At 37.8% G+C, this 27,596-nt stretch overlaps 1 protein-coding gene and 1 long non-coding RNA gene across 11 annotated transcripts in view; one reads left to right on the plus strand and one right to left on the minus strand.

Annotated features, from left to right (window-relative positions):
* Window positions 1-19,543, minus strand: part of HEATR5A (HEAT repeat containing 5A) — a 119,552-nt gene extending 100,009 nt beyond the window's left edge. For 4 of the 10 annotated variants that reach the window (XM_065595423.1, XM_005285311.5, XM_065595422.1 and 1 more), the window contains exons 1-7: window positions 19,036-19,176; window positions 18,558-18,634; window positions 9,395-9,627; window positions 7,651-7,862; window positions 3,892-4,000; window positions 3,342-3,491; window positions 2,595-2,766 (exon numbers count right to left, since the gene is read on the minus strand). In XM_065595423.1, coding sequence (XP_065451495.1) covers window positions 2,595-2,766; window positions 3,342-3,491; window positions 3,892-4,000; window positions 7,651-7,862; window positions 9,395-9,520 — 769 coding nt within the window. In that variant the 5' untranslated portion in view covers window positions 9,521-9,627; window positions 18,558-18,634; window positions 19,036-19,176. Of the gene's footprint in view, window positions 1-2,594; window positions 2,767-3,341; window positions 3,492-3,891; window positions 4,001-7,650; window positions 7,863-9,394; window positions 9,628-13,748; window positions 13,862-17,808; window positions 17,859-18,557; window positions 18,635-19,035; window positions 19,177-19,410 lie in introns of those variants that run through there. The other 6 variants (XM_065595420.1, XM_065595419.1, XM_065595418.1 and 3 more) reach the window with 6 other exon arrangements.
* Window positions 19,514-21,274, plus strand: LOC103305824 (uncharacterized). Its single transcript, XR_508253.4, has 2 exons — window positions 19,514-19,652; window positions 20,060-21,274. It is a non-coding gene; the product is annotated as an uncharacterized LOC103305824 (long non-coding RNA).
* The last annotated feature ends 6,322 nt before the right edge of the window (window positions 21,275-27,596 follow it).

The following is a 27,596-nucleotide window of genomic DNA, read 5'->3' on the forward strand; positions in this document are numbered from 1 at the left end:
AGAGAGATGAACTGTGGGATTTAATTTCATGACAAAACAGATGGTAAGGCCAAGAGCACAAAAATTCATTTTCTCTCTCTCGTATACTTGGTAAGAATTTTAGGGCATTAAGTGTCTTAAGATAATATTAAACTGAAAAATGAAAACACTAACAGGGAAGGGAATAGGTGACTAACCCTGACATTTCTGACAAAGATCTACCTATCCTTCTCAGGCACCCATCGCTAAAGTGCTAAGATTACGTAGTTATGACCACACTGTCCATAAGGGGTAAAGAAGAAAATAAGGCAAATAGACATTATCTGTAGAATGAGTACATTACAAAAGACATTAATTTTTTTGAAACTGAAAAAAATATGGTAGTTTTCTTTAACTTAGTTGTTTTCTTTAACATGATATTTAGCAGTCAAATAATCCATAAATAAACTTGTTGAGAAGGGAAGTGAATATATAAAAACACCCAGTTCCAAAATACTGAAAGCTTCTAATTTAGTCTTAATTAAAATCAAGTTCTCTCATAATTTCCCTGGCTACTCTCCTACCCTAACTCATGACACTTAAGGCCTTTTGTGAAGTCAAGAGTGTAGGTCAGAGTGTGGGCTCATGTATTCAGCTCTCTATCCTGTTACATTCAGTGAGTATAGGATAAATTTAAATATTTCATTCTTCTAACATAACACATTATCAACAATCAAAAAAACAAAAACATGATGGATGCAAAGGCAAACACAGAACACCATGAAGAACTGAGTGAGGATCTATTACAACTACCTCTTGAACTGATGGGACTGATGATTAGTTTGCTTGTATACTAATACCAGCTATGAATTTTATCACCTTTTCCCCATAGACCTTCCATCTGGAAAGATTTTTGAGGATTTAAATGTGGATTTGTTGGAATAAACTGATAAAGCTTTAACTGTGCGGATGCTTTATTATAGGAATATTACTTAACATTGTATGTGGCTCAGTGATCAGATTACAGAATCCTGCATTTGGAATCTGGGTTGAAAACACTGAAGCCACTGATACTGCCTCTTAAGTGAACTAATTCAACAATCAGCTTGTACCATACTCAGTTGAAACAGATACATGCTCCCTAAAAAATTTCAGGTTCCATTTATATCATCTCTATTTAAAATTCCTCAAAAGTCAAGAAAACGTTTTTTTGTTTTAGGAAAACTTTAATTCAATTATTGTTACACATAATTTAATGGGCTGGGCAACAATGAAAACCATAATGACTTGCTTTAGCTTACATACTATGGACACGGTCCCCAATAAGAGTCCTCCTCAGCTGCACTGCCATATCTGACTGATAAAACTGAAGGACTGGGGGGAGAAGGAGGAGAAAGAGGGAAGACATCTGTGATCCCTAGCCCTTCCTCAGAGGGCAAGAGGTTCTCCGCATGAACACAGCTGGGAGTTCTGTGTGACTAAGACTCCGTCAACTACACAGTTGGGACTATGTTTGATTTCAGGTGGCATGGCTAGCTGAAAAGGAAAAGATACAGCAACAAGCCATTCTAGGCAATGTTGTGCCCTGGCAAACCAATGAAAAAAAATCAATCCCATGTTAAATACTACACAGAGGAGCAGTAACTCTCTAGAACTTCTACCATTCAAGAAGCAAAAAAGGTTGAACATGCAGTTGTTGCCACTTGTCACTGTCAGTGCAGCTAATGAGTTTGAAGGACAGGCACTCTGAGTTGATGTCCTCAAAATCTTTAGGGTTATATAACCAGACTTCCCCACAGATCCTGGGGCTTTGTGCCCTTACAAAGCCACATTCCACCTTCACTTAGCTGAAAATCCCTTCACACTCTGAGGAGTAGATATGCTTATGGAACTAAATACCGTATTTACTCGTTCATTAGCCCATTTATTTATAAGCTGATCCCCCAAGATGGTTAGGTAAAAATAGCAAAAACCATATGACCCTTTCATAAGCCGACCCTATATTTCAGGGGTTGGCAAACTTTGGCTGCCGGTCCATCAGGGTAAGCCGCTGGTGGGTCAGGACGTTTTGTTTACTTGGAGCGTCTGCAGGCACGGAGCTCCTCAGCTCTCAGTGTCTGCAGTTTGACATTCCCAGCTAATGGCGTGCCACTTCCCACAGCTCCCATTGGCTGGGAACGGTGAACCGCGGTCACAGGGAGCTGAGGGGCTCCATGCCTGCAGATGCTCCAGGTAAACAAAACAACAATGTATTAGATATTCCATAGAGTTTAAAATCACCAAAATTTGGTGTAGACCCGTTTCTAAGCCAACCCCCACTCTTTGATGCGTCACTTCTTTACCAAAAATATTTGGCTTATGAACGAGTATATACGGTAGTATTTCCAAGTAAATTTCCCCCCAAATATGGGTTTTTTTTAACACAAAGGTAGATGATCCAACTGAAAACACAGGGCTACATCACCATTATAAAATGCTGTAAAACTCAGCAAAAAAGAGTGGTATGAATAGTTTGTTTAAACAAAGTATCTGGTGTTTGCATTTTGATCTAAGCCTTCATTTATGGATTATATATGACTTTTAGAACTAAGATAGGTTTGCTAAATTCTTACTGAAAAACAAAACATATGCTTTACCTGTTGCCTGTTTACATGTCACAGCTCTAGACAACACTGTGCCTAAAAGCTTTGAAACTGCTATCCGCACATCGTAACTGGAACCATCAAATGATTTAAAACATAGGCTTGCAACGCTATCCAGATCTGTGCTCCACATAAAAACTGCCTCCTTCTGAAGTTCAAGAAGACACTAGACAAAAAGGGATGGGGGGGGGAGAAAATATATTCACCATAAATATTCTGATATTGTGTAAAAGCATTTAGGCATTTGATACAAATTTTAGCTTGCAAGATAATACATAGAAGATAAGAGGATTTCATAAAAATACGTACAGTCCTTGACATCAAAGAGATCTGAATATTTACTGCCAGGACCATGTCTGAGCAGATAATGCAAGTAATCTAAACTTACTCATTGTTCTGGGTGTAACAGTTTGTGTGAGACATATGATAACATCTTAAATCACATTTGGAAGTAATAACGTTACCTAGCATAACTTCAGACATATAGAAAACAAAATTAGGTGCCAATATTGTTGCTAGGTGCTAAAATTCCAGAGTTACTTTTAGGGGGGCACTTTTTTGTTTGCTAGAAACACAATTTTAGAATAGATTTACATTTTACCAATTAAAAGTTATGCATATTATAAGCAAACCTTTTCTGTGTTTTTAGGCAGCAAAATAAATTTTTCTTTATCATTTATTTAAACAGATATATTTAGGAAGATTAATTACTAAAAACAGTTAGCTAATGGGCCACTTTACCTTAGCAGCAGCACAGCGAACTGCCATAGAGCGATCTGTTAAGCATGATCGAGCAGCTTTGTAAATATCTCTGTGACATGGGGTAGCAGCAGCTCCTAAGCCATTCAGTATATTTTGCAAACCAAGCATGATCTCATAACGACCTTGAGACTGATAAAACAAAAAGAAGAAAATGTAAATATTATTTTACAACACTAACAACCCTAAAAAAGAAAATACAGATAGTTTTATAAAGTGAACTTTGGAATAAAAAGTGTAATTGAGTAGCTGTTTTACAATTGATACAAAACTGTATTTTATCAAGATCATTCATGAAGGGGACTGTCAATAATTGTGATTCATCCTTCTCAATTGATATATTACAGTTAAATTCTTTAACAATTCTTTTGGATTTGCAGATGGTGCTTCTATATGGCATTATGATCTACAGCAACTTCATGATTTATTTATACCAGTCACCTTGTCCCATTCATTGTTCTTCACACTACTAAGAGTAAACACAATCTATTAATTTTACCTGCAAACATCTTTTAAACTTGTGGTTCCTTACCTCTGCATTCTTCATTGCTTTAAGCACATTTCCTACAGTATCAGTAAAGCTGTTTCCCAAGATTCTCCCCAGTTTTTTGTACAAATATCCCAAGCATACCACTGCAGCACTAAAACAAAGCAGATCCAAACTTGTTAAGATGAATGCAACAACAGAGGAGAGGCTGAAGGATTGAAGTAATCAGCTGATCTATTTCAATTTTTTTTTTAAAATTCAAGTCTAAAAATTGGGTGTTACAACTTCCCAGAAATGTCCTGTAATACATATGAATTACTGAAATATATCAGAGAAAAAAAATGAGTCTTTGAAAAGTGTGGTACACACTTGCACCAAAGGTATTAAATACTTAAGTACCAGAATTCAAAGTACTAAACTACTCCAGTATTTGATGAGGGAACAGAAAGAAACAAATGAAAATATGAACACACTACCCCTTCTAAAACAAAACAAAAAACAAAAAACAAAACAAACACACACACACACTCCAAAATTAGTTTATTTCAGGGTGAAATAAGTAATAAGCGGACTTGAGATACTGTCTTCTTTCAAGCACTCCAGTTAGCAAAAGCAAAAATTGTTAAGCACTGAATATTCATATACAGTATTAAAAAAATATAAGTAGTGGGTTTTTCCTTACAATGATTTCTTAATTAAAACTTTTTTGGGGTATTGACTGATTTATAATTAATTAGTCAAATAATTTTGATGAATATCAGCAAAATTAATCAAACAGTATATTTTACACATTTGTCTTGCTATTCAACCAGCCCTACTGAATATGTACTAATATTGCACATTCTCCAAAAATCCATTCAACTAATATTATACTTCCATTAAATTGGAAAACACAAAGTTCAGCGATATGGGAGTTAAAACATTCTCAGACTAACTCATTTAAACTAAGATTAACAGCCATTCCCTAATGACAAAAATACAGTAAGAAAAATTCCCATTTCTCATCTTTGTTTCTTCAAAGGCCACTTCATTATTGCTTGATTAACTTATTAGAGCAATTTACAGACTGACATTAGATTTAAATTTTGTCCATGATTTGGCTAGGCATAAAAAGTACAGTGGTAATGTCATCCTGTATGAATGCTTGTTTGATGGATGCAAGAACCTATTCTAATTAGTCTAACGTCAATTAAGACTAAATTTATACCCTTCAAATTTTAATTGTAGGGAGGAAGTTAACAAAAATTTCACTAAGAATTAAGTCTTAATATAATGGCCCCATTTGCAATCTTTACTCACACAAGTAATTTTACTAGCCTATGACTCACATAAATACAAGTTATGTGAATAGGCCCCTAGGAATCAAAAGTTTCTAGCAATGTGTTGCCTACTAATTCACTGCTCTTAGCAGAATTTCTCAATGGAATATATTCAATAAAAATACTAGCTCCTCTTGTGCACAAATGCAACAACCCAGAAGAGTCATGAGTAAAGAATATATGAAGCTCCTTTGCCTGCCTCCAGGGTAGGGCTGCTTCCCTCCCCTAATTGCAGGCATTTCTTTTCTATATTTGATACTCTTAAGTCCAGACAGTACCAACTTCTCATGACAATCTTATTGTGAAAATCTTTCTTAAACTGTTACACTGCAAGCAATAATAAAAAGGTGTAACCTTCCAAATAAACCTGTACATTTGCAGTATATAATCTATAATATTTAGAATGCTTAATAGGTATTTTCTTAAGCATTCTGTGCTGTTTTTTGTCCCTTTAACATAACTTCCCCTTCATTTCAGTATGTTTTAAGACTTTCCTCTCAAATTCCTCCCCAAAATTTGTACTTGGAGATGTCATCTAAAAAGCCACGTTCAATACACTTAAAATTGCACTACAATTCTAGCCGTAAGCAAAGAGTACCTAAAGCATCTGTTTCAGAGTAGCAGCCGTGTTAGTCTGTATCCGCAAAAAGAAGAACAGGAGTACTTGTGGCACCTTAGAGACTAACAAATTTATTAGAGCATAAGCTTTCGTGGACTACAGCCCACTTCTTCGGATGCATATGCATATGCATCCGAAGAAGTGGGCTGTAGTCTCTAAGGTGCCACAAGTACTCCTGTTCTTAAAGCATCTGTGACAATTAATTGAGCAGCACAACATTGCCAATCATCTTGTTTTGTAAGTAAGTGTGAAGTGCTAAAAAAAAAAAAAAAAAAAACCCACACCACACACCTCCACATACAGCCATTACTAAATAAAGTGGGAATTTTCAATGGAGTCTAAGGCAGTTAGGCACTCAGAACCCATTGAAAATTCAAGTGGAACTGGGCACCCAACTACCTTAGGCCCCTTTGAAAATGCTAACCTAAAAACTGTCACATTCCAAATCAGTCAACTGTGTATACTTAAACAAAACAATGAAATGCATTTTAAGATGAATATATTATTTTTGTCTTAAATGAAACACCTATGTAATGGGGTTCATAGTGAATTAACATATTACCACCAACTGCTAATGATAAAGAGAGATGCTAACTGGAGACTACCATACCATTTCATTAAGATACAAGATGCAGTCTCTCTCAATGAACACCCCTGGATTGTCCAAAGAAACCACTATAGAGCTTTTAAGGAAAGGTGTTTCTAAGGTCAGAAGCTCAAAGGCATCGGTCCTTGTTACATAGGTTAGCTCAGGAGTAGCCACAATATATGTGGAATATACCTAAGACCTGATGACTATGGACTCTGTGGAGCTTAAAAGTTCTACAGAGGACTTAATCATATAACTAGTAAGGGTGCACAACAGGTCATCTCAATTAAGTAGATTCTACAGTAGTAGAGTATCCTCAGAGGGGTTAATGCATTTTAAATTCACACCTTCAGTTAATTCAGATTAACTTTCCTGAGCGTCCCCACATAGATATGCCCCAGGATGTTTTCTTTAAGGATATGTCTACACAGCAATAAGGTATCTGTGGCTGGCATGTGCCAATCATCTTGGGCTCGCGGGGCTCAGGCTGAGAGGCGGTTTCATTGCTGTGTATACTTCTGGGCTTGGGCCAGAATCCAGGCTCTATGACCCTGCGAGGTCGGAGGGTCCCAGAGCTCCAGCTCCAGCAGAAGCCTGGAAGTCTACAGAGCAATGAAACAGCCCTGCGGCCCAAGTCAGCTGGCACAGGCTATTCACAGGTGTCTAGTTGCTGTGTAGACATACCCTAAGTGGCTACAGTTAACTTAGAACTCTTGTTCCTTGTTACACCTATTAAGATTCAATGTAGACAAGCACAAGGTTATCGGCTGTTAGGTTGTCGAATTGCCTAGCTTCGTTTGTTACCTCTGAGGTTCCTAACAATGCTCTCTCTATTTGCCTAACCTAAATATTCTGAAATCATGTTTATGAGAACAGCAAGAAGCTTCTTCTGAAAAAAGGGGGAAAAAGGGAGATATTTCAAGTTGACTGTGCCTTCATGGTCTATTTCTATGGTGAAATATTGATCTGCTGTATGTAGAAGGTAGAGCTGAGATTTTTATCCAGAAATTGCAAAGATAGAAATCACACTGCAGTGGCACATCAAAAGTTATAAAATAACTAAGTCATTCACCATTCCATCCTAAAGGCAGCATATGAAACATCAAAAATAAAATTGCTATGCTTCTGATACACAGGAGTGTAATTTGAATTAGCTTTCAATGTTCATGTTAGTTTAGTCTTTATTTTTAATGCTCAGAAGTCTTTGAAGGTTAGCAAGATGTGATATAAAAAGACAGTTATTCTTATTACTAGTTTTGGAGGGGTTTTTTACTTACAGTTTTGTGGGTAGATAACTTGGTGAATCATCTTTGCTCCGAATTAGTTCATTGCATTTGTCAACTGTCTGATAAACAGAGAAAGTGTCTCCAATACTATAAAGTATAGCTAGGTTCTTGGCTATGAGCCTTCGGGTAGGAGGGCCTGGTGAACTATTTAACAAAGATATTAGTTGTTCAGCCAGTTTCTTCTGCTTTTCCCTTACGTCAGCCTGGAAATAAAGTTAGTAACCAGTTAAATTAAACCATGATTATCTTTACCTTCTCCCCAGATTACTTTGTTTCAGCTAGTTTGACATTCTCAATGTATAAAGTAAATTTTTTTCCTGGGCTTTTCCACTGAATGGAAGACAGTCTGAAATATGTGAGCCAGTTACAGATTCTTACATCTACACTCTTCTCTAGTATTATTCACAGGAATATTTTCAACAGCATCAGAGCAGCTGTATTCTTCTGACACAAAACTGTAATTTCTTCTTATTGGTTGTGTCTCATTCAATTTCTCTTTAAAAAGATAAGCTAATTCATAAGAGAACACACAAACAGTGCACCTTTGCAGAAAAACAACTATTGAAAATGTACACTGGGAAAAAAACATTAGAAGAGTAATTAAAAATATCAGAATTTAATGAAAATATTTTCTTCTATTAGACTACAGTGTTGAGGTTAAAGGAAATCTCAGTTTGTATATTTTCTCTTTAAAAAAGAGTGAGAATTTGTAATTGGCAACTGTCAAAACACTTTACAATTTTCCAGCATAGTTACCCCAGTTCCTAAGTGACTACTAACTAGATCAATTTACTAGTAAGCTAGATCAGTGATGTATATACCCTTTGGCTTTGGAGCCACATGCCGCATTTGGGACCCAGCACGAAGTTCTCAGGTATCCTATGTTTCTGTCAGAGATCTTTGTGTTTAGCCTAATCTTAGACAGAGCAAACAAAGTATATATCATATGGGCATTCCCATCTCAGCTAAAACACACAAGACAATACTGAGCCAAGTAGCCAGAGTTGGCAGGATCCCTCCCCAACTCTTCTATCATTCAATTAGAAAAGGGGAACCACATAGGAAATGTGTTAGATGGAGCTACAGAGAGCCACAAAATAATTATGCCATGATGTGCTGACATTCTGATGCAAGGACATGAAGCAACAATCATATCACCACATTGTGGTTATTTCTCCAACAACTTTTATTGATGAAGAGGCTCTCTAGCTCAAGGATTACCACCATTGATCTACTGCCTAAACAGTAGCAATAGTAGTGTTTATTCTATCACATGGCCACTAAACAGACTTTAACTCAACTTTTTTTGTGTGTGTGTACAGGAGATAAAACAGAAAAGCAGCAGCTCTCACACTGTTTTGATTAAAAAAAACACACTACAGATATACAGAAATACAAAGAATACAAAAAGGCTGTTCATTTAAACCTATAAGGCTGTCTAAAAAATTATTCAGCAAACCTGTAAAATATGAAATCTTGTGAAATATTTTTTTCACCAGATTCAAAGAGTTGTTTTACTAGAAGAGGACATCAATTCTCAGCAATTTTTTAAAAAATTGTGTTTGCTTGAAATTCAGTAAGAACATTATGTAGAAGATCTAAAATATTATCATCATCCAAGTATATCTTTAAAATTAACCCTAGCTATAAAACAACTAGTATAAGGAGTAAGGAATATGGAGAAAAATAGTTCTCTCTAAGGAATGTTATTTCTTTCCAATTATATTATACTTACCCTGCTAGTCACTGGTAAAAGTTTTTCCAAAAATCTCAACCATTCAAAAATGAACTCTGCCTTCTGAAATTCACCAAGCTGGTTATATGCCTCTTCATTAAGCAGTAAACTGTGAGCCAGCTCCATTCCTTTAAATCTCTTTCCTCAACGACTACAGATTAAGACACCCAGAGCTGTAGCTAATCAGGGTTCTCCTCATCAATCTCGAGTGACTGAATCAGAAGACTGAACTCCTAAAAAAGAGAAATCATGCCACATTTCAATCTTAGCTTACTGATATCAACACTAATTTTCAGAGTAAAAGAGTAACCAATGCACATGGATACACACATTATTAAATATTTTATTTGGCTGCACTTGGTGATATTTATGCTCATGGAAGTGAGAGACTGATAGTACTAATATAACATGATGATTAAAGCCAGATATAGTACAAAATATGCCAGGTAAGCTTGCTCACAAAGCTATCCGTTCACCTACAACTATATTTTGAAATTCCGGTACCTTGTTGAGCATCTACTGAAAAAATGATGGTCATTCATGCCCAATGGTGACAAATTTTGTAATCTATAGTAAAGTTCACTGATCAGGCACTAAAAATCATGGGATAAAAACAGAGATTAAAAGTCATGTTAATTTATGCCCTGTATGGATATAAACCCCATTTCACATACAGGCCTAGTGCATTACTCTGTTAATATATCTATCCACAATATATAGGGACTTAATTTTATTCTTAAAGAAACGTCTGAGATGTGTTTTTTTTTAATTCCTGTTAATTAATATAACAATTTATTTTTACAAGTTAATTAATAAGAAATAAATTCAATACAAATTGCATCCAGATTCTTTGCTGCACCAGTCCTTCAAAACTATATTTTGGGTCTAACACCCCCTACCCAAACATAATTAAAACCAAATTTAATAAAAACCAATTCTAAATATATACTTGTTATCCTACAGGAATGTCACATAGGTTTTATAAGCAAAAATATATGATTTAGTAAGGAATTTTGTATCTATCACAAACAAAAATATTCTTTGAGCCAGTGTCATATCTTAAACTCCAAAACAAATTATCCTTTCCAGAGGTCATTAAGACTGCTGAACATGTATTTTTTTTCTATGCAGCAGCAATACTGTGTTGTAAAATGATATATCAAGTAGCAAATCGGTAGCACAAAGCAGTGCTAAATAATTTAGTGCTCAGCTTGTCATATGCACAGTGGCAGGTTATGTTTATTACCCTCAACACATTCTGCACACCTCTTACTCCCGAAGGAAATTAGTCATATATCATTTATTATAATGAACTATCATTTGAAATATACCTGAAATACCGGGCACATTGACAATGCACTATACTAGAAATTGACAGCCGAAAGAAATATTTAAGTGGCTAATTATATATATAAATTGCTTATTTACATGCACTTTCACAGCTTGCTAGCATTCTTACTCTGTAAGTAGAGTATTCATACTAGTTAATTTTATCCACTTTACATTTTTCTCTAACCTACATGAGCTAGAGGATTAAACTTTTCATTCCATATTTGGGCAAAGTTTCTTCTTTGTTACAGTGTGGAAATATTACACACAGTCTTTGCACAATCTCCTTAATGCTCATCCAATGCATGTTTCTAGCTAAGCTTTTCTAAATCATCTACCACTGTCAATTCCAAGTCATCTTAAAAGATGATTACAAGCTGCAGTTTTTTGCTAACCAAAAGGATCTCAAATTCAAATTTCTAGCATCCTTTGCTTTGCAAAATCTGGCATCCCAAAATGGTCAAAGAAGAACCCCACGTATAAAAAAGTTGTAAAAATAAAAAAATAAAAAATTAAGCTAAAGGGTAGCTTATTTTCATATATTAAACAATATATTAATAAAATCTATTTTGAAAAAAAAATCTCTTCAAAGGAATAAAAAAGGAGATTCTTCTATTTGGGACTTCTTATCAAATGCAGCATTACTCTGCAATGGAAATCCAGTCTCTCTCCCCCTTCGAGTCAGCTTGGATGAAGGATATCAAGAACCCTACTACTCAGCAATAAAATATGAAACCCAGTGCACATGAAGATCAAGAAATACTGCCCTACCTATGGAACACAAAGACAAAAACCTAACTTCAGAAGTTCTGACTATTACTTCTGGTTTCCATCTCAGGGCACCTACCAAAAATCACAATACTGAACAGCTCCTGCACAAAATATTCAAATCGTCTATGTACTATTTCTTTGTATTGCACCTAAAATTTAATAAATTTCACTACAGTAGTTTACGACAATCTTTTTTCTCTGTTTATGTTATATTCAACTTTTAAATTGTTTTTAAACAATAAATAAATAAATAAATAAAAAGGTGTTGGGGGGGGGGGAGGGGAGGAGAACCACAGCTAAAGTAATATCCTGGCTATGATTCTAGAAAGATACACTCTTTGATTTCTTCATGAGACTTGCAAAAATAAACCTATACACAAGAAATATGCATCTACATATAAAAACTATTACAAATTCATGATTGTTTCAAAATCTTCACACTGGTTTAATGTGCTAATGATAAATGGAAAGAGGAACTGAAGTATGAATCAACAAAGAGAGTAACTAACAAAGATGACTCAGGGATTTCTGAAGCATCTGTGAATAATATCGTGGACTCTGACACAAAAGATCAGGGTGAGTGGATCTTTCCAGACTCCTGCTCTCCCAAGGATAATTCTAATACTGGAATGAATGAATGAATGAATGAATGAATGAATGAATGCTGTTTTAAAGCCAATAGGGTGGGAGACTTTTCACATTTTTCAGTCACCAATGTATTCCTTTCGTAATCAAAACTTCCGACACAATACATCCTGCAAGCCTTACAAGACTTTTTTTTTTGGCTGAATATAGCAGGTTCCCATCACCTTAGTTTATCTACGACACCCTTCCTACAGACACCTCTAGTGTGCCCGCTACAATCCACCCACTTATTCTGAACCTTTACAGCCTCTGGCAACTCCACTAACATGAAAAAAATCAGAAGAGGGTACCGATCTACAGCTTTCCAATCAAGGAGAATAGTGAGGAAATGTAATGTCTACTGCAACATGCTGGTGCTAGAGTCAGAAAGGAGCATGGATACAAAAATCATGGATGGAGCAATGACAGTCCACTGTCGGATGTCAACATATGGTGTAAGAAAGAGGTGGATCCTAATATTATTAATTATTTTTAGTGTAGTCATGCTCAAAAGTGCTAGCCACTTTCCAAATGTAGGAAGAAACACCTCAACCCCATAGAGTGTACAATATAAGGATACAAGTGTGTTTCCATATATGACACAGGTATAATTTTATGGCATTTCCTTAAGGTTGGGGGAATATCAAGGTTGTGATTTTTCTCAACCTGTAATTTAAAAATTCTGGAAAAGCCCACTGAGAAAAGAAAAATAAAATCTTCATTAAATGAAACAACCTGCATATTACGCAATTCACTTTGAAAGCATATTTATTCTTCTAACAAAAAAGGCACATGCAAGCCAAAGGAAAAAAGCTGGTTATTCTGTAAATAAAGACACAATAACTGAGTCCCCAAAACTAGTTAGGTCTACTGTCCTCTTGTATTTGCTCCTAAATAACCATCTACATTTACCAACTTAGGGCCTGGGCTTGCAACTGGATCCATGCAGACAGCCCTTCAACTCCTCAAGTCAATGGGTTCCTTAAGTTATTTTAAAGACCATTTTTAAAAACATCACTTTTCAGGATATTTATTTCAGGATACGCTATTTGAAAGTTGTGGTATCCTAAACAAGAATCTTTAGTAGTTAGTTAAAAAATAAATAAATAATAACTCAAGTCAGCAGGAGATCCAATCAGAAAATGTTGCTGGAAAAAAACAAAACAAAAACTCACAAAATATACCTTCCAAACAGCTTTAGATCACAGTGCCATTCTAAAATACGCTCTTTCTACCACGAGATGTCAAGTTCATTTTATAGTTGTAACATCCTTGCAGAATCATGAAGATTTACTAATCAAGGCAGAAAATATACCCACCCACCATTCATTACCATAGCAAAGATATTAATGGAAAGATATTTTTCTTGTCAACATGGCAAGTAGAATTTTGCAAGGTCAGAATATATTCCCAGAAGAAAAGTTCCTAGTGAATGGGCACCAGATTTATAAATTCCACAATAATTTCAATGTGCAGAGTTTACAGCATCAAAACACACACACACACACACACACAATCAACAATAATTCAGTTTCCAAAACCTGACATCAGTAAAGTGAAATACATAACTTGTTAGATAAAAAGAAAAAAGAACTGGTAAACTGGGGTCAGAGACATTTGGAGAAGTTACCTTTAGCAATTGACTCCTAAACAAGAACATCCGAATATTATTCATTCATTCCATTTGACTAAGCCACAGATAAAGTAAAATTCAAGACAGGACAGATAATGAGTCTCAGCTTTGGACTTCCATCTGTGGTGGCAAACCCACTTGTGCTTTAAAAACACACCCATGCTGAAAAAAAACACTCCAGATCAACCACTGATTACTGTCTTCCTCCAGATGTGACTGTGTAACAAGGATAGCTGACATTAATGAACTGCAATTTTCAATTACTAAGCAACAATGGCAATTTTATGATTTTTTTCACAGATGTTTCATTTGTTTTGAGCAGAAAAAATAAAAACTATCCCTACCAATCTCCCATACTCAAATATTGAGATTTTAATCATGGCCCACTATTCCAAGAGTGATCACTGATTAATAATGGGAACTAGTAGACAGTGATTATTTTACAGTATTTACAAATTTCCTTTCAGACCTGCAGGTTTCTATTTCTGAATAAAAAAAACATTTTATATCACTCATTGCTGCCTTTCTCTGCGATGCTGACAGTAATGACTCTTCCTATTCAAGTAAGATTTGGGTGCCTAGACACTAGATTCAAATAAAGATCTAGTAAATCATTATCAACTGCCTCGCCTTAGTAGTGAAAATTCAAAGCAAAGTGTAAGAGCTGCAGTTACTTACTCATAATAAATATTACCCTACATATTATTTTCAGACAAATAATATTGAACATTAAGTTCTGAAACATTTATGCAATAAATTTGGTATAAAAATAAATATTCAATCAATAAACCGATGGAATCTCCCCCACACACCTACCCTACATTCCAGCCCTAACGAAAAATGGATGCTAACCTGAAACTAATCATATACTCTGTAAGCTAGACAATCAAAATCAACCTAGCCAGGCTACCAAAACACAACCAACCCTCAACACCCTCCAAAATCAAAACGCCACTCAAATTATTTAATAGCAAGTATCTGTTCATCAGTGCAAGTAGCAATATTTTAACTAGTTTGCAGTAACATTTTTCTTCTTAAAGCTTTAAGTTCTCTAACATTAATCTAAGAAATGTAACCAATATACTGGGTCTTCCGACCTCAGGTGTTTAGTCTGTGGTCATTAACAATTCTCATCAATTTTATTCCTGCAGGGTTGTTGTAAAAGTTTAATAGGATGATCGTTACTTCTTAGCCAACTGAATGACAAGACAATCAATGTTCAAACCTAATTTAAGCACTTAAACATACCTATCTATAAAGTCTCCAAAACAGAAACACGGTTTCTATGTCCTCAAAACAGAAACATGGCTTATATGTGACTTCTCGAGCTTTTTCATTAAAATAAATATTGGATGGAGTGTGCTTATACTCATCTTATGGGTCAAAATATGTGCTAACAAACTGGACAATTTCATTGAGGTTGCATGACTGTTAACTGACAGCAGATGCTGTCCCAAAATTTTTAACTAAATGCACTAAAGCATCTATCCTAATTTTAGTTTCAAACATTATCTTCCAGACCAAAACAGATTCAGAGTCCAATCATGCCCTCTCTGCACATACCGAACTCCTGCAGACTTCAAAGGGGGATTAGATTGCACAAGGAATGCAGGACTGCATCCTTGGGTAACCAAGATTGTGACATAATATAATATAAATAGGATTCAACCAGTTTAAATATTTTACAAAGGATAGAATTCTAACACATCAATAAGTAGTAGTAAGAAGTAGATATTGCTGATTTAAATGACAAATACAACATCCTAGCTGCTAAAACAATTTGAAATTTAAACATGGACAACACTGCATTTAAGCAGACATATCCCCATGCTATACAATTTTTTGATGAGTCTAAACAAAGTCAAAACATTGCTAAGATTGCTCAAAATGGTATGACAACAATTACCTATGTACACAAAAAGCATTCAAAAAAAAAAAAAGGTTTGATTAAACACCAGCAATAAAGTAAAGCAAAACTAACTAAAGAATGACTGCCAGGAAAACTCTAAATATTTAGTTTTTATCCCAATGACTTCTCTTTCCTTAATATCATGTGGGAGGAGTCAATGTCATCAGCATTTCTAACCAGTAATGCTGTGCCTTTTCTCTGTAGACAAAACCTTAAAATTCTCACTGCACAGAACCACAAAACGTAATTACAGACTGCTGCTGCTATGGCTAGATATGCATTGGCCTGTCCAAATATGGTCCGTTTTCAGAGCTTTGTGATTCATTATTGCTCTCTCATTCTATGGCTAAATGGGTGAATTTCCAGGCAAACAAACAAATATAAGAAACTAGATTAAATGTTTATTAAATGTTAATATTTGGAATATTTCAGCATCAGGAGAAAAATCAAAACAACAGTATGAAATTAATTTTAAAGAAAAAGTCACCTATATGGATTCTGAACATTTTTAAACATATCAGAGGCATCATATACTGAAAAAATTAATTTTTTTATGCTTTGTGTTGCTGAGTAGATACCGCATAAGACTTCAAAAAGGCTCTGCTTTTGCAAATACTTACACACATACTTGATTTCATGCATGAGTAGTACTATGGTCACATGCATGAAGTTAAACACACATGGAACTGTTTGCAGGATCAGGACCTAAGATTCTCAAATACTATATTTACTTCTACCAAAATCATTCAGGACATCACACCTCTAAGTTAAAGGTGCAATATTCTAGGCTCCAACTGTACTGGGATATGATTGTTTCTCAACAACTGGTCTGTGGACCAGCCACGGTCCCAGAGATTTCCCTGACACAGTTTAGGAAGGCAGCAAGCTGGTCTCTGGTATCAAAAAGGTTGAGAAACATGATATACTGTCCAGCAATGGGACTCCTCACAGATGCGGTCAATGGGACTCTGCAGGGGCCTATTCTATCACATCACAATGCAAAATCAGGACCCTAGTCAGTACTACGTGTCACTTGATTCTCTAGAAACTGAAAATAACTGCTTCATAAAGAAGATTCTAAAACAGCTCAAAGCAGATGTTGCTGTACACAGATTTCAAATGTTGGCACAATGGCCACATAAACTAGCCAATTATCCAAATATTTTATTGGCTCTAAAGCAAATATTTAATTTAGGATTCAAACACAAGTATAAAAAATATCTCTAGACTTAACACTGTAGAAATGAATTAACACAGTTCTCTTTCTTTTCTTTGAGATTTAACTATCAATTAATAAATTAAAAACTGGAACAATCTGGCTTCTGCATTTCTACACAACTTATTTCTGAAGTAATTAAATACAACTCATTATAAAATACTTAAACATGACATATAACAAAAGAAAGATAAATATCTCCTGATTGTTTATATCTATCTTTATGAAAACGGCAAGGCAATTTTGGCCACAGGTTCAGCATTTACAACTTAAAAGATCTAAATAACCAAAAGCATTTTAACCCTCATTAAAAATAAAATCCAACCAAATTTAAAGAAACATTTAAAAACAAAACAGCTTTATATGATAGAAACATCAAAAAGAAAGCAAGTACCCTTAAATCTACAATTTGACACTTTCTAACCCCTTCCTGCACATCACAACTCTATTACCTGTCCCCTCACCACCCAAACCAATCTCATAACTGTAGCCTTGACTACACTAGGGTTTTAGGATTTTCCCCTCTTCTCCAAAATTCATACTATCACCACACAGGTGGAGCTCCACAAACTGAAGAAATATTAGGAGCCCTTGTACAGACAAAACTCTGGCATCACTTAGATCTGCCCTGGGCAAGACTGGACGAGGTTTTCAAAATGCCAACAGCTGCAGGAGCCTTGTCTATACTAAGCAACAGAGGGTCCTGTGGCACCTTTAAGACCTACAGAAGTATTGGGAGCATAAGCTTTCGTGGGTAAGAACCCTATTTCTGTTAGTCTTAAAGGTGCCACAGGACCCTCTGTTGCTTTTTACAGATTCAGACTAACACGGCTACCCCTCTGAGACTTATTTATACTAGCATTTCCAATGCTGCTACCCCCAGTGGCATATTTTTCACAAGACAAAACACTCCCAAACCCTAGCATACTCACAGCATGGGGTTGTTTGTCTTCTGCAGCGTCTGTTATCTTTAACAGCCTACCTATAACAAAACAGGGCATCAACCTCATCTACTCTACATTCCATTTCAATTTCAGTTAAAGACCTATTCTTTTTTGCCAATACCTCTTTCTTTCTCTAGCCCTCTGTATTACTTACCCGCACAAAGCATTTTGGGATTCAGTACACGTGAAAGTAAGAATAGAAAATAAAGTGGCACGGTCTCTCTCGTGAAATGACATTTCTATTTTCCTCCCTTTAGTGAAACTAATCCAGAAAAAGCTCGGAAACCCTAGGAAACTATCCAGTGAAGAATGAGCTTTATTTCATTTTCTTTCTGCTCTGTGGTTAGAATTACACACATACAGAGATGACCCTGTCAAGTCAGTCTAAGCAGTCTTATCAGCAGCAACTACAAGGGGAAGAGGAGTTAGGTTTATTTGTCTCTGCTTTTTGCTGTTGATCAATAAATATGGTTATTGACGTGACAGACCATCAGACTGCCTAGGTTCTTCTGTGTGGAGCAGCAAGGCTCTGGGCACATAAATTCCCAATCCCAGCAAGACAGACACTTTCCCCAAGAAATACATAAGCCAGTTCTGCCATTCTTGTCCCTTTCTCTGACATGGGTGTGGAGGTCGAGCATGACCTCACCTCCTCCATTTATCTCCCCCTGAGCTTGGAAAGAAAGAGTAGGTAAAAAGTCTAGAAAAAGCTCCTGGACCCTCTTCATTGCCCTCACCTTTATAGAGGTTCCTGACAGGATCTGATCACTCTTTGAAGTCCAGACATCCTTCTACCTTTCTGGGCCAAGGAAACCTGGCAGGAGTTCAACACACTTTTTTAGCATTACCACATCCCTCCTGACCAAGAGCCACCAGCTGCATCTCACAACAGGTCCTGCCCTCTTCAACTCCATCCCCAGCCCGCGGGGGAGGGGAGTTCCTGCCCCCTTCAGCCACCCATACCAAATGGGCAGGGGCAAGCACAATTCCTGCCCCCTTCAATCCCCCCATACCTCAGCCTTGGGTGGGAAGGGCTGACAATGCTCCTGCCCCCCTATACCCCAGGCTGTGGGCTGGCAGAGCTCCTGCCCCCTTCAGCCCCCCCATACCCCAGCCTGTGGGGGGTGGGGGCTGGCAGAGCTCCTGCCCCCTTCAGCCCCCCCATACCCCAGCCTGGGGGGGAGGGGCTGGCAGAGCTCCCCCGGCTCGGGTTACCTGGCCCGCACGGAGCTAGCCAGCGAGTCTCCCGTTCCGGATCCGCAGGGCGAGGTGCCGCCGTGCTGCCGGGAAAAGCCGCTGCTCCGGCCGGCTTCCTCCAGCACCGGAGGCGACGCTAACCCACGGGCCGGGCTGCCGCAGCCGCCCCGGGCTGCAGGGAGGCGGGAGGGAGGCGCGGCTCAGGGCCGTGCAATCGGGTCTGGAGCCATCGAGCGCCCGCTATGGCAGGCGCGGCCTCGCTGCTCCGCGGCAGAGCCTGGCGGGGGGGGGGGGGCTGCCGGGGCTCCGCCTCCTCCCCGCCAGAGTGCTCAGCACCGCGCCAGGCTGCAGCCACCGCCGGCCCGCGGACGCGGGCCTTGGCATCATCCCCACCTGGACCCCTGCAGCGTAGCACCCCGGCTACTAGCCTCTGCACGGCCCCAGCCCGGCCGCATGAAAACAGGGGCGGCCTGGGGTGGAAGTGTGCGAGTCCTGCAGCCGAACCGAGGGAGACAGCGACGCCCTAGTGAGGCGTGGCCCGATCCCCAGGGCTAAGGGTCTGGTACCATGAGGATGCCATAGTTAGAAGTCAGTAGCTGCTTTAAAAATACGTCACTTTAATTTTACTTACTCTGGTGAGTTTTAACCCTTCCAATTCTTCTTTTATGGGGCGGAGACAATCCTACAGTCTAATAACATGTCTAATGAACCCAGTGTACAACAACGGGTTGTTTAAAAGAGGAGGTTTTGTAGTAGAAGTGGTGGCATTGGGACAGAATTGTATTTGGTATGGCTGCTGGGAACACGTTGGGGCAGAGACACACAGCAGTTTGCTTAAGAGAGTGACAGGAGGTGTCGTTTTACCTGTACAGGTTCCGTTTTACAAGCACCTCTGAGATGCAGCTACTTTTGGGATGGAGAGTGTCCTACAACTGGCACATAGCAGACTGCAAATAGTGTAGGGAAAGGAACAGACAGGGCCTTGTTGTCAGAGTCTTTTTCAAAACTTCATCATATATTAACTACTTAATACTCAATTTAGGTACCTCAAAATGCTGAAGACCTCATGGGGCCCTGTTGGAATATGAACGTATGATTCCAGCCAGTACTACAGCCTTTTCAGACCTGAAACTTAAGACATCCTTTATTGTTGTGTTTTCTAACAGTGCCTAGCACAAGGACCTTTAAAAACTTAAGTATAAAGAGGTAAATAGCAAGGTCCCCCTGAGGAGCTGTACTGGGACCTGTGCTGTTCAACATATTCATAAATGATCTGGAAAAGGGGACAAACAGTGAGGTGGCAAAGTTTGCAGATAACACTAAACTTCTCATTATTGCAAAAAGCTACAAAGGGAGCTCACAAAACTGGGTCATGAGGCAATAAAATGGCAGATGAAATTCAATGCTGATAAAAATTATCCCATTTATACATACAACATGGTGGGTTCTAAATTAGCTGTTACCACTCTAGAAAGTCAAACTGTGGAATTTGTTGCCTGGGAATGTTGTGAAGTCCAAAAGTATAACTTGGTTCTAAAAAGAAATAAGGAGGATAGTGTGACACTGTATAAAAAGGAAGTTGATCATCTACACTAGTATTGTCACCACTGTTACATAATTGCTCTAAATCTTGTCCAAAATATGCTATGTAAGGTATCCCCCATGAAGTTGTGATCTGTTGAACAGTGTTATCTTGTTGAAATGTATATTTCACCATTGTGTATGAAGGTATGAAATTTTACTCTCTGCTTATTACTAAACATGTGTTCCTGGGTAATACCCACAAGACAGATTTACATGAAGACTAGCCAGCCATGTGTTGATGGTCCATTAAGAAGAATCAACTCTTCCAGTGGGCCTTTCCCACGGATGCCTCAGAGAGCATATGGACAATGGATGCCCCATGACTCAGCAGGGCAGGTAGAATATATGATACATAGCTCCATGTTTGAGCCAGGACTTTTCCATGCACATGGACTGAGGGTATAAACTGGAAACAATGACATAACCTCCTTTCCTCACTACTACCCCACATCTCTGGACTATGATTTCTAACAACTGGAGCTTTGAAAAATGGACTGAGGACCCCCATCTTTTGGGTGTACCAGAGAGACTTATTACAAGCTAACAGATTTAATGTCACTGCTCTTACCCTGATCTAGACTCTGAAATCAACTGTAATGTATATGATTCACTTTAACCTTTTAATAACTCTTCTTTTTTCATATTAATAAACCTTTAGTTTTAATTTACTAAAGGATGGCTGCCAGCATGGTTTTTGAGTTGGATCCTGAAGTATATTTTGACCTGGAGTGAGTGGCTGGTTCTTTGGAAATGGAAGAACCTAATCTGAGATGAATTTTGGTTTTCATCATAAAGTTTGGTTTGTCTGGGGAGGGGTGAGAGGGCTGAAGGGGACCATCTGTGGCGTCATAACAACTAGTATAGTAATTTGGAAGCACACATTTGTTACTGATTTCGTTAAGTTTTATGATAGAATATACCACCAGTTTGGGGTACATGCCCTGGTTTCTGGCCGTCTGATCTGCAACTGGCATTCTTAGCTGTATCCCACACCAGGCAGCGTGACAGATAGGTCCATCAATGACTATTAGCCAAGATAGGGATGCAACCCATGCTCTGGGTGTCCCGAAACATCTCGTTGCTAGAAGCTATGGCTGGACAACAGGCGATGTATCACTCAATAATTGCCCTGTTCTTTTCATTCCTTCTGAAGCATCTGGCACAGGCCACTGTTGGAATACAGGATACGGAGCTAGACGGACTATTGGTCTGACTCAGTATGGCCATTCTTATGTTAGAAAATCTAACCTACTGAGTTAATCCAATTTGTAGTTATTACTCATAATGGTCAGCTAACTATGGCTCTTTAACGTGAAAGTTTTTTTGCTAAATTTATAAACAGAGAATTTAGCATGTGCTAATTCTAATTGGGATATGCTTTGGCAATATTGCATGTAGTTTTTATCTTAATCCTTCTCAGGAAAAAATGGTATTCTAGATGTAATTTATAAACATTTTAATATAATATTACTATAAAATTTAAAAACAATTAAAATTATATCTGTTACTACATATGAATTCAGTTTTTCTTTATTCACCCATTATTCCTGACCATAGGAGTCATGGGAATGCCATATTCAGATTAGTTAATATAACAAAGGACTGAAAGTAAATTGCAGTGAACAAGACCATTAATTGTACTTTCCACTGCTTAACCTATTTTTATAAAAATGTGTTGAATGATTTAAAAAAGTTTCAGTCCAATCCTGCAAACCTAAATCATCGGAGTAGTCTTTACAAAATCAAATAATCCCATTGAGCTAAATTCTCTTATTTATATCAGTGTTAAATCCAGAATAACTCCCCCCAAATTTGTGGAGTTACACCAAGGCAATAGAACAAAATAATTTGGCTCCTTAACTTCTATGGGACTACTCATGTATGTATGAGTTAGGGTTGCAGGGCTGGGCCCTTTATTTAAAGAGGATTAAACATTATGAAACAGTAATATGTTTAAACAAAATCAAATTCAATTGCCTTTTAAAATCTTAAAGAAATAATATCATAGCAGGTAAATTAAGAGATTAAAAATGTTAATTGCAAAAATTAAGCAAAAGCGTCTGACGAAGTAGGTATTCACCCACGAAAGCTTATGCTCCAATACATCTGTTAGTCTTAAAGGTGGCACAGGACTCTCATGTGTCTAACTGTCTTTAAGATCAGACCCTTTTGGTCATTATAGTCTAGTCTGTCCTAGCTTTTGCAGAGGCTATTTGTCTTGGCGGGGGAGGGGGTGTTGTTTTTTTTTAATTAAACATTTAAAAATATTATTGATTATTTGTTGTTTTTTTCAATGCAGTTGCTAATTTTTTGTACAACTACAGCAAAATAAAATGTATGAGCTCCCTCTGCTGAGCAGTGATCACTGTTTCTGCAGTTGTGCACTCTCTGGCTAACGTATAGGCTGAGAAGTAAATAAATATTTCCTAGACAGGTCTTTCAGTGTTAGAAACAATAATAAAATAAATATATCAAATTGAAAGCATGAAGGAAGCAATTATACTATTTAGAAAGTGTTACAAACATTAAAAAAAAAGTTAACTATATCAATATTTTAAATCATTTTCCCTAATCAAAAACAAGATATCCTATTTCTGACAGGTCTACAATGAAATATTTGTGAGAAGCACCAATAAAGTTATTCCGACAAGAATTAAACAAATGTTAACATGGTGCAGATAAGGACTGCTGATTGACCATTAAGGCCTCCCAAGAACCTTCTCCCTTCATCAGTAATTCAAAATTTATGTTGCAATCTCTTTTCTAAAGCAGCACATCTAAACAACCTAAGATCCTCACTTTCACATTTTTAGTACTTACTGATTAATAGGGCACATATGACATTTCTACAAATACTATTAAAGTGAATAAGAAACCTTATTAAAAAAAAATATATATATATATATATTTTTTTAAACAAGATGTACATAGCTCTATATACAAAACTGTTTGACAGGAATGTTATTTCCTTTCAGTTCCATGCTGCAGAACATAAGAACAGCCGTACTGGGTCAGACCAAAGGTCCATCTAGCCCAGTATCCTGTCTACCGACAGTGGCCAATGCCAGGTTCCCCAGAGGGAGTGAACCTAACAGGTAATGATCAAGTGATCTCTCTCCTGCCATCCATCTCCACCCTCTGACAAGCAGAGTCTAGGGACACCATTCCTTACCCGCAAAAAGAAGAACAGGAATACTTGTAAATTTGTTAGTCTCTAAGGTGCCACAAGTACTCCTGTTCTTCTTTTTGCGGATACAGACTAACACGGCTGCTACTCTGAAACCTGTCATTCCTTACCCATCGTGGTTAATAGCCATTAATGGACTTAACCTCCATGAATTTATTCAGTTCTCTTTTAAACGCTGTTATAGTCCTAGCCTTCACAACCTCCTCAGGTAAGGAGTTCCACAAGTTGACTGTGCGCTGTGTGAAGAAGAACTTCCTTTTATTTGTTTTAAACCTGCTGTTTATTAATTTCATTTGGTGACCCCTAGTTCTTGTATTATGGGAATAAGTAAATAACTTTTCCTTATCTACTTTCTCCACATCACTCATAATTTTATATATTTCTATCATATCCCCCCTTAGTCTCCTCTTTTCCAAGCTGAAAAGTCCTAGCCTCTTTAATCTCTCCTCATATGGGACCCTCTCCAAACCCCTAATCATTTTAGTTGCCCTTCTCTGAACCTTTTCTAGTGCCAGTATAGCTTTTTTGAGATGAGGAGACCACATCTGTACGCAGTATTCAAGATGTGGGCATACCATCTATTTATATAAGGGCAATAATATATTCTACGTCTTATTCTCTACCCCCTTTTTAATGATTCCTAACATCCTGTTTGCTTTTTTGACCGCCTCTGCACACTGCGTGGACATCTTCAGAGAACTATCCACGATGACTCCAAGATCTTTTTCCTGATTTGTTGTAGCTAAATTAGCCCCCATCATATTGTATGTATAGTTGGGGTTATTTTTTCCAATGTGCATTACTTTACATTTATCCACATTAAATTTCATTTGCCATTTTGTTGCCAAATCACTCAGTTTTGTGAGATCTTTTTGAAGTTCTTCACAGTCTGCTTTGGTCTTAACTATCTTGAGCAGTTTAGTATCATCTGCAAACTTTGCCACCTCACTTTTTACCCCTTTCTCCAGATCATTTATGAATAAGTTGAATAGGATTGGTCTTAGGACTGACCCTTGGGGAACACCACTAGTTACCCCTCTCCATTCTGAGAATTTACCATTAATTCCTACCCTTTGTTCCCTGTCTTTTAACCAGTTCTCAGTCCATGAAAGGACCTTCCCTTTTATCCCATGACAACTTAATTTATATAAGAGCCTTTGGTGAGGGACCTTGTCAAAGGTTTTCTGGAAATCTAAGTACATTATGTCCACTGGATCCCCCTTGTCCACATGTTTGTTGACCCCTTCAAAGAACTCTAATAGATTAGTAAGACACGATTTCCCTGTAGAGAAACCATGTTGACTTTTGCCCAACAATTTATGTTCTTCTATGTGTCTGACAATTTTATTCTTTACTATTATTTCGACTAATTTGCCCGGTACCGACGTTAGACTTACCAGTCTGTAATTGCCAGGATCACCTCTAGAGCCCTTTTTAAATATTGGCGTTATATTAGCTATCTTCCAGTCGTTGGGTACAGAAGCCAATTTAAAGGACAGGTTACAAAGCTTAGTTAATTGTTCCGCAATTTCACATTTGAGTTCTTTCAGAACTCTTGGGTGAATGCCATCTCATCCCGGTGACTTGTTAATGTTAAATTTATCAATTAATTCCAAAACCTCCTCTAGTGACACCTCAATCTGTGACAGTTCCTCAGATTTGTCACCTACAAAAACCAGCTCAGGTTTGGGAATCTCCCTAACATCCTCAGCTGTGAAGACTGAAGCAAAGAATTCATTTAGTTTCTCCGCATAGGCCATTTCTATTTTATAAATCAATACTACACAATTATATTACCTAATAGTTATATACCACATTTCATCTTAAGTACTCAAAGTCCTCTATGAATGTTAAATAAGCCTCACAACACCCACGTGATTAGTTAAGTGGTAATATGAGTAGTTAAGGCAGAACTGAAAGATGATAAGAGAGCTCATATGGCTCCAGCAAAAGGAGAAAATAGCCATGAGAGAGTGCTCCTTATGGAAGTCAAGAGGTGGGGGAAGCTCTCCTTCTGTTTTTAGCAGAGGAGAAAGAAATGTGTTTTAAATCCTTCTCTTGCCCATTTAACTCCTGATTATTATCCCCATTTTACAGATGGAGAGAATGGAGCAGAGAGTTGCCTTGCTCAAAGTCACACAATGGCTGTAAATGGATAGCACTAATTTAGCAACTCTACAGTTTGTTCATGTTAGCCAGGCTATTTTAATGGATATTTTTATTTCCTATCTACAAATACTCTTAACTATACAATTGAACTTGCAGAGCCCTCCAGGTACCTATCCTACAGTTCTTGAAACAGCTCCCTAATGCAGTGGCTTTGAAATTTTGAATTATCTTCAGGGAATTGTGGAAGATGTCAAATCCCCCTAACTGTCTGGGGAAATTCCAATAAGCCTCTGGATTCTGGCATAATTTCCTAAATCCTTCCCTAGAATAGAGATCAGGAAGAATTCTCAGCTCCCACGCCTTGCTCAGAAATTATTATTACTGTTGCAGCACATCACGCTGAGATCAAGACCCCATTGCGCTATGCACTGTACACACACACAGTCTTTGTTCTGCCAAATATACAATATAAATAGAAATGCTAAAGCACTGGAGAAAGAAAGTGCTAGTATCCCCATTTTATAGATGGGCAACAAAGGCACAGAAAATTAAGGGATTTGGCCAGAGTCACAAAGGAAGTCTGTGGCAGAGCTGGGAATTAAGCCCAGATTTCCTGAGGAGCAGTCCAGTATCTTAACTATTCATAAGACCATCCTTCCTCTCTGAAAGTTATTTAATGGAGCTTCAGAATAGCAACTTCCCGCTGTCTGTGGCAAGGTAGTAGAGGGTGTTCCAGCAGTATCTGCAGATAGCCAGAGACCAACACCAAACATTGATGGAGTTTGGGATATAAAGGTTGTGAATCCTCACCCTGGAAGAACCTTGCTCTCTGCAGTACTTGGGGATGAAGATCCAGATCATGACCACTGATTAGTGGAACTAATTTCAGAGGGGTAGCCGTATTAGTCTGTATCAATAAAAATGAGGAGTCCTTGTGGCCTCTTAGAGACTAACAAATTTATTTGGGCATAAGCTTTCGTGGGATATAACTCACTTATCAGATGCATGGTGGAGTGGAAAATTCAGTAAACAGGTATAAATATACAGCACATGAAAAGATGGGAGTTGCCTTACCAAGTGGGGGGTCAGTGCTAATGAGGCCAATTCAATTAGGGTGGATGTGACCCATTCCCAACTGCTGAAAAGAAGGGGTGAATATCAACAGAGGGAAAATTACTTTTTGTAGTGCTAACAAGGCCAATTCAATCAAAGTGGATGTGGCCCATTCCCAGCAGTTGACAAGAAGGTGTGAGTATCAACAGAGGGGAAATTATTTTTGTACTGACCAGCCACTCCCAGTCTTTATTCAGGCCTAATTTGATGGTGTCAAATTTGAATGTTACAATTCTTGATGTCTGATTTGTGTCCATTTATTCTTTTGCGTAGAGACTGTCCGGTTTGGCCAATGTACATGCCAGGGGGCAGTGCTGGGATATATCACATTGGTAGATGTGCAGGTGAACGAGCTCCTGATGGTGTGGCTGATGTGGTTGGGTCCTATAATGGTGTTCCTTGAATAGATGTGCGGACAGAGTTGGCAACGGTGTTTATTGCAGGAGTTGGTTCCTGGGTTAGTGTTTCTGTTGTGTGGTGTGTAGTTGCTGGTATTTGCTTCAGGTTGGGGGGCTGTCTGTAAGTGAGGACTGACCTGTCTCCCAAGGTCTGTGAGAGTGAGGAATCATCCTTTAGAATAGGTTGT

This window comes from Chrysemys picta, chromosome 4 (genome assembly GCF_011386835.1).
Source record: "Chrysemys picta bellii isolate R12L10 chromosome 4, ASM1138683v2, whole genome shotgun sequence".
NCBI classification, from domain to species: domain Eukaryota; kingdom Metazoa; phylum Chordata; order Testudines; family Emydidae; genus Chrysemys; species Chrysemys picta.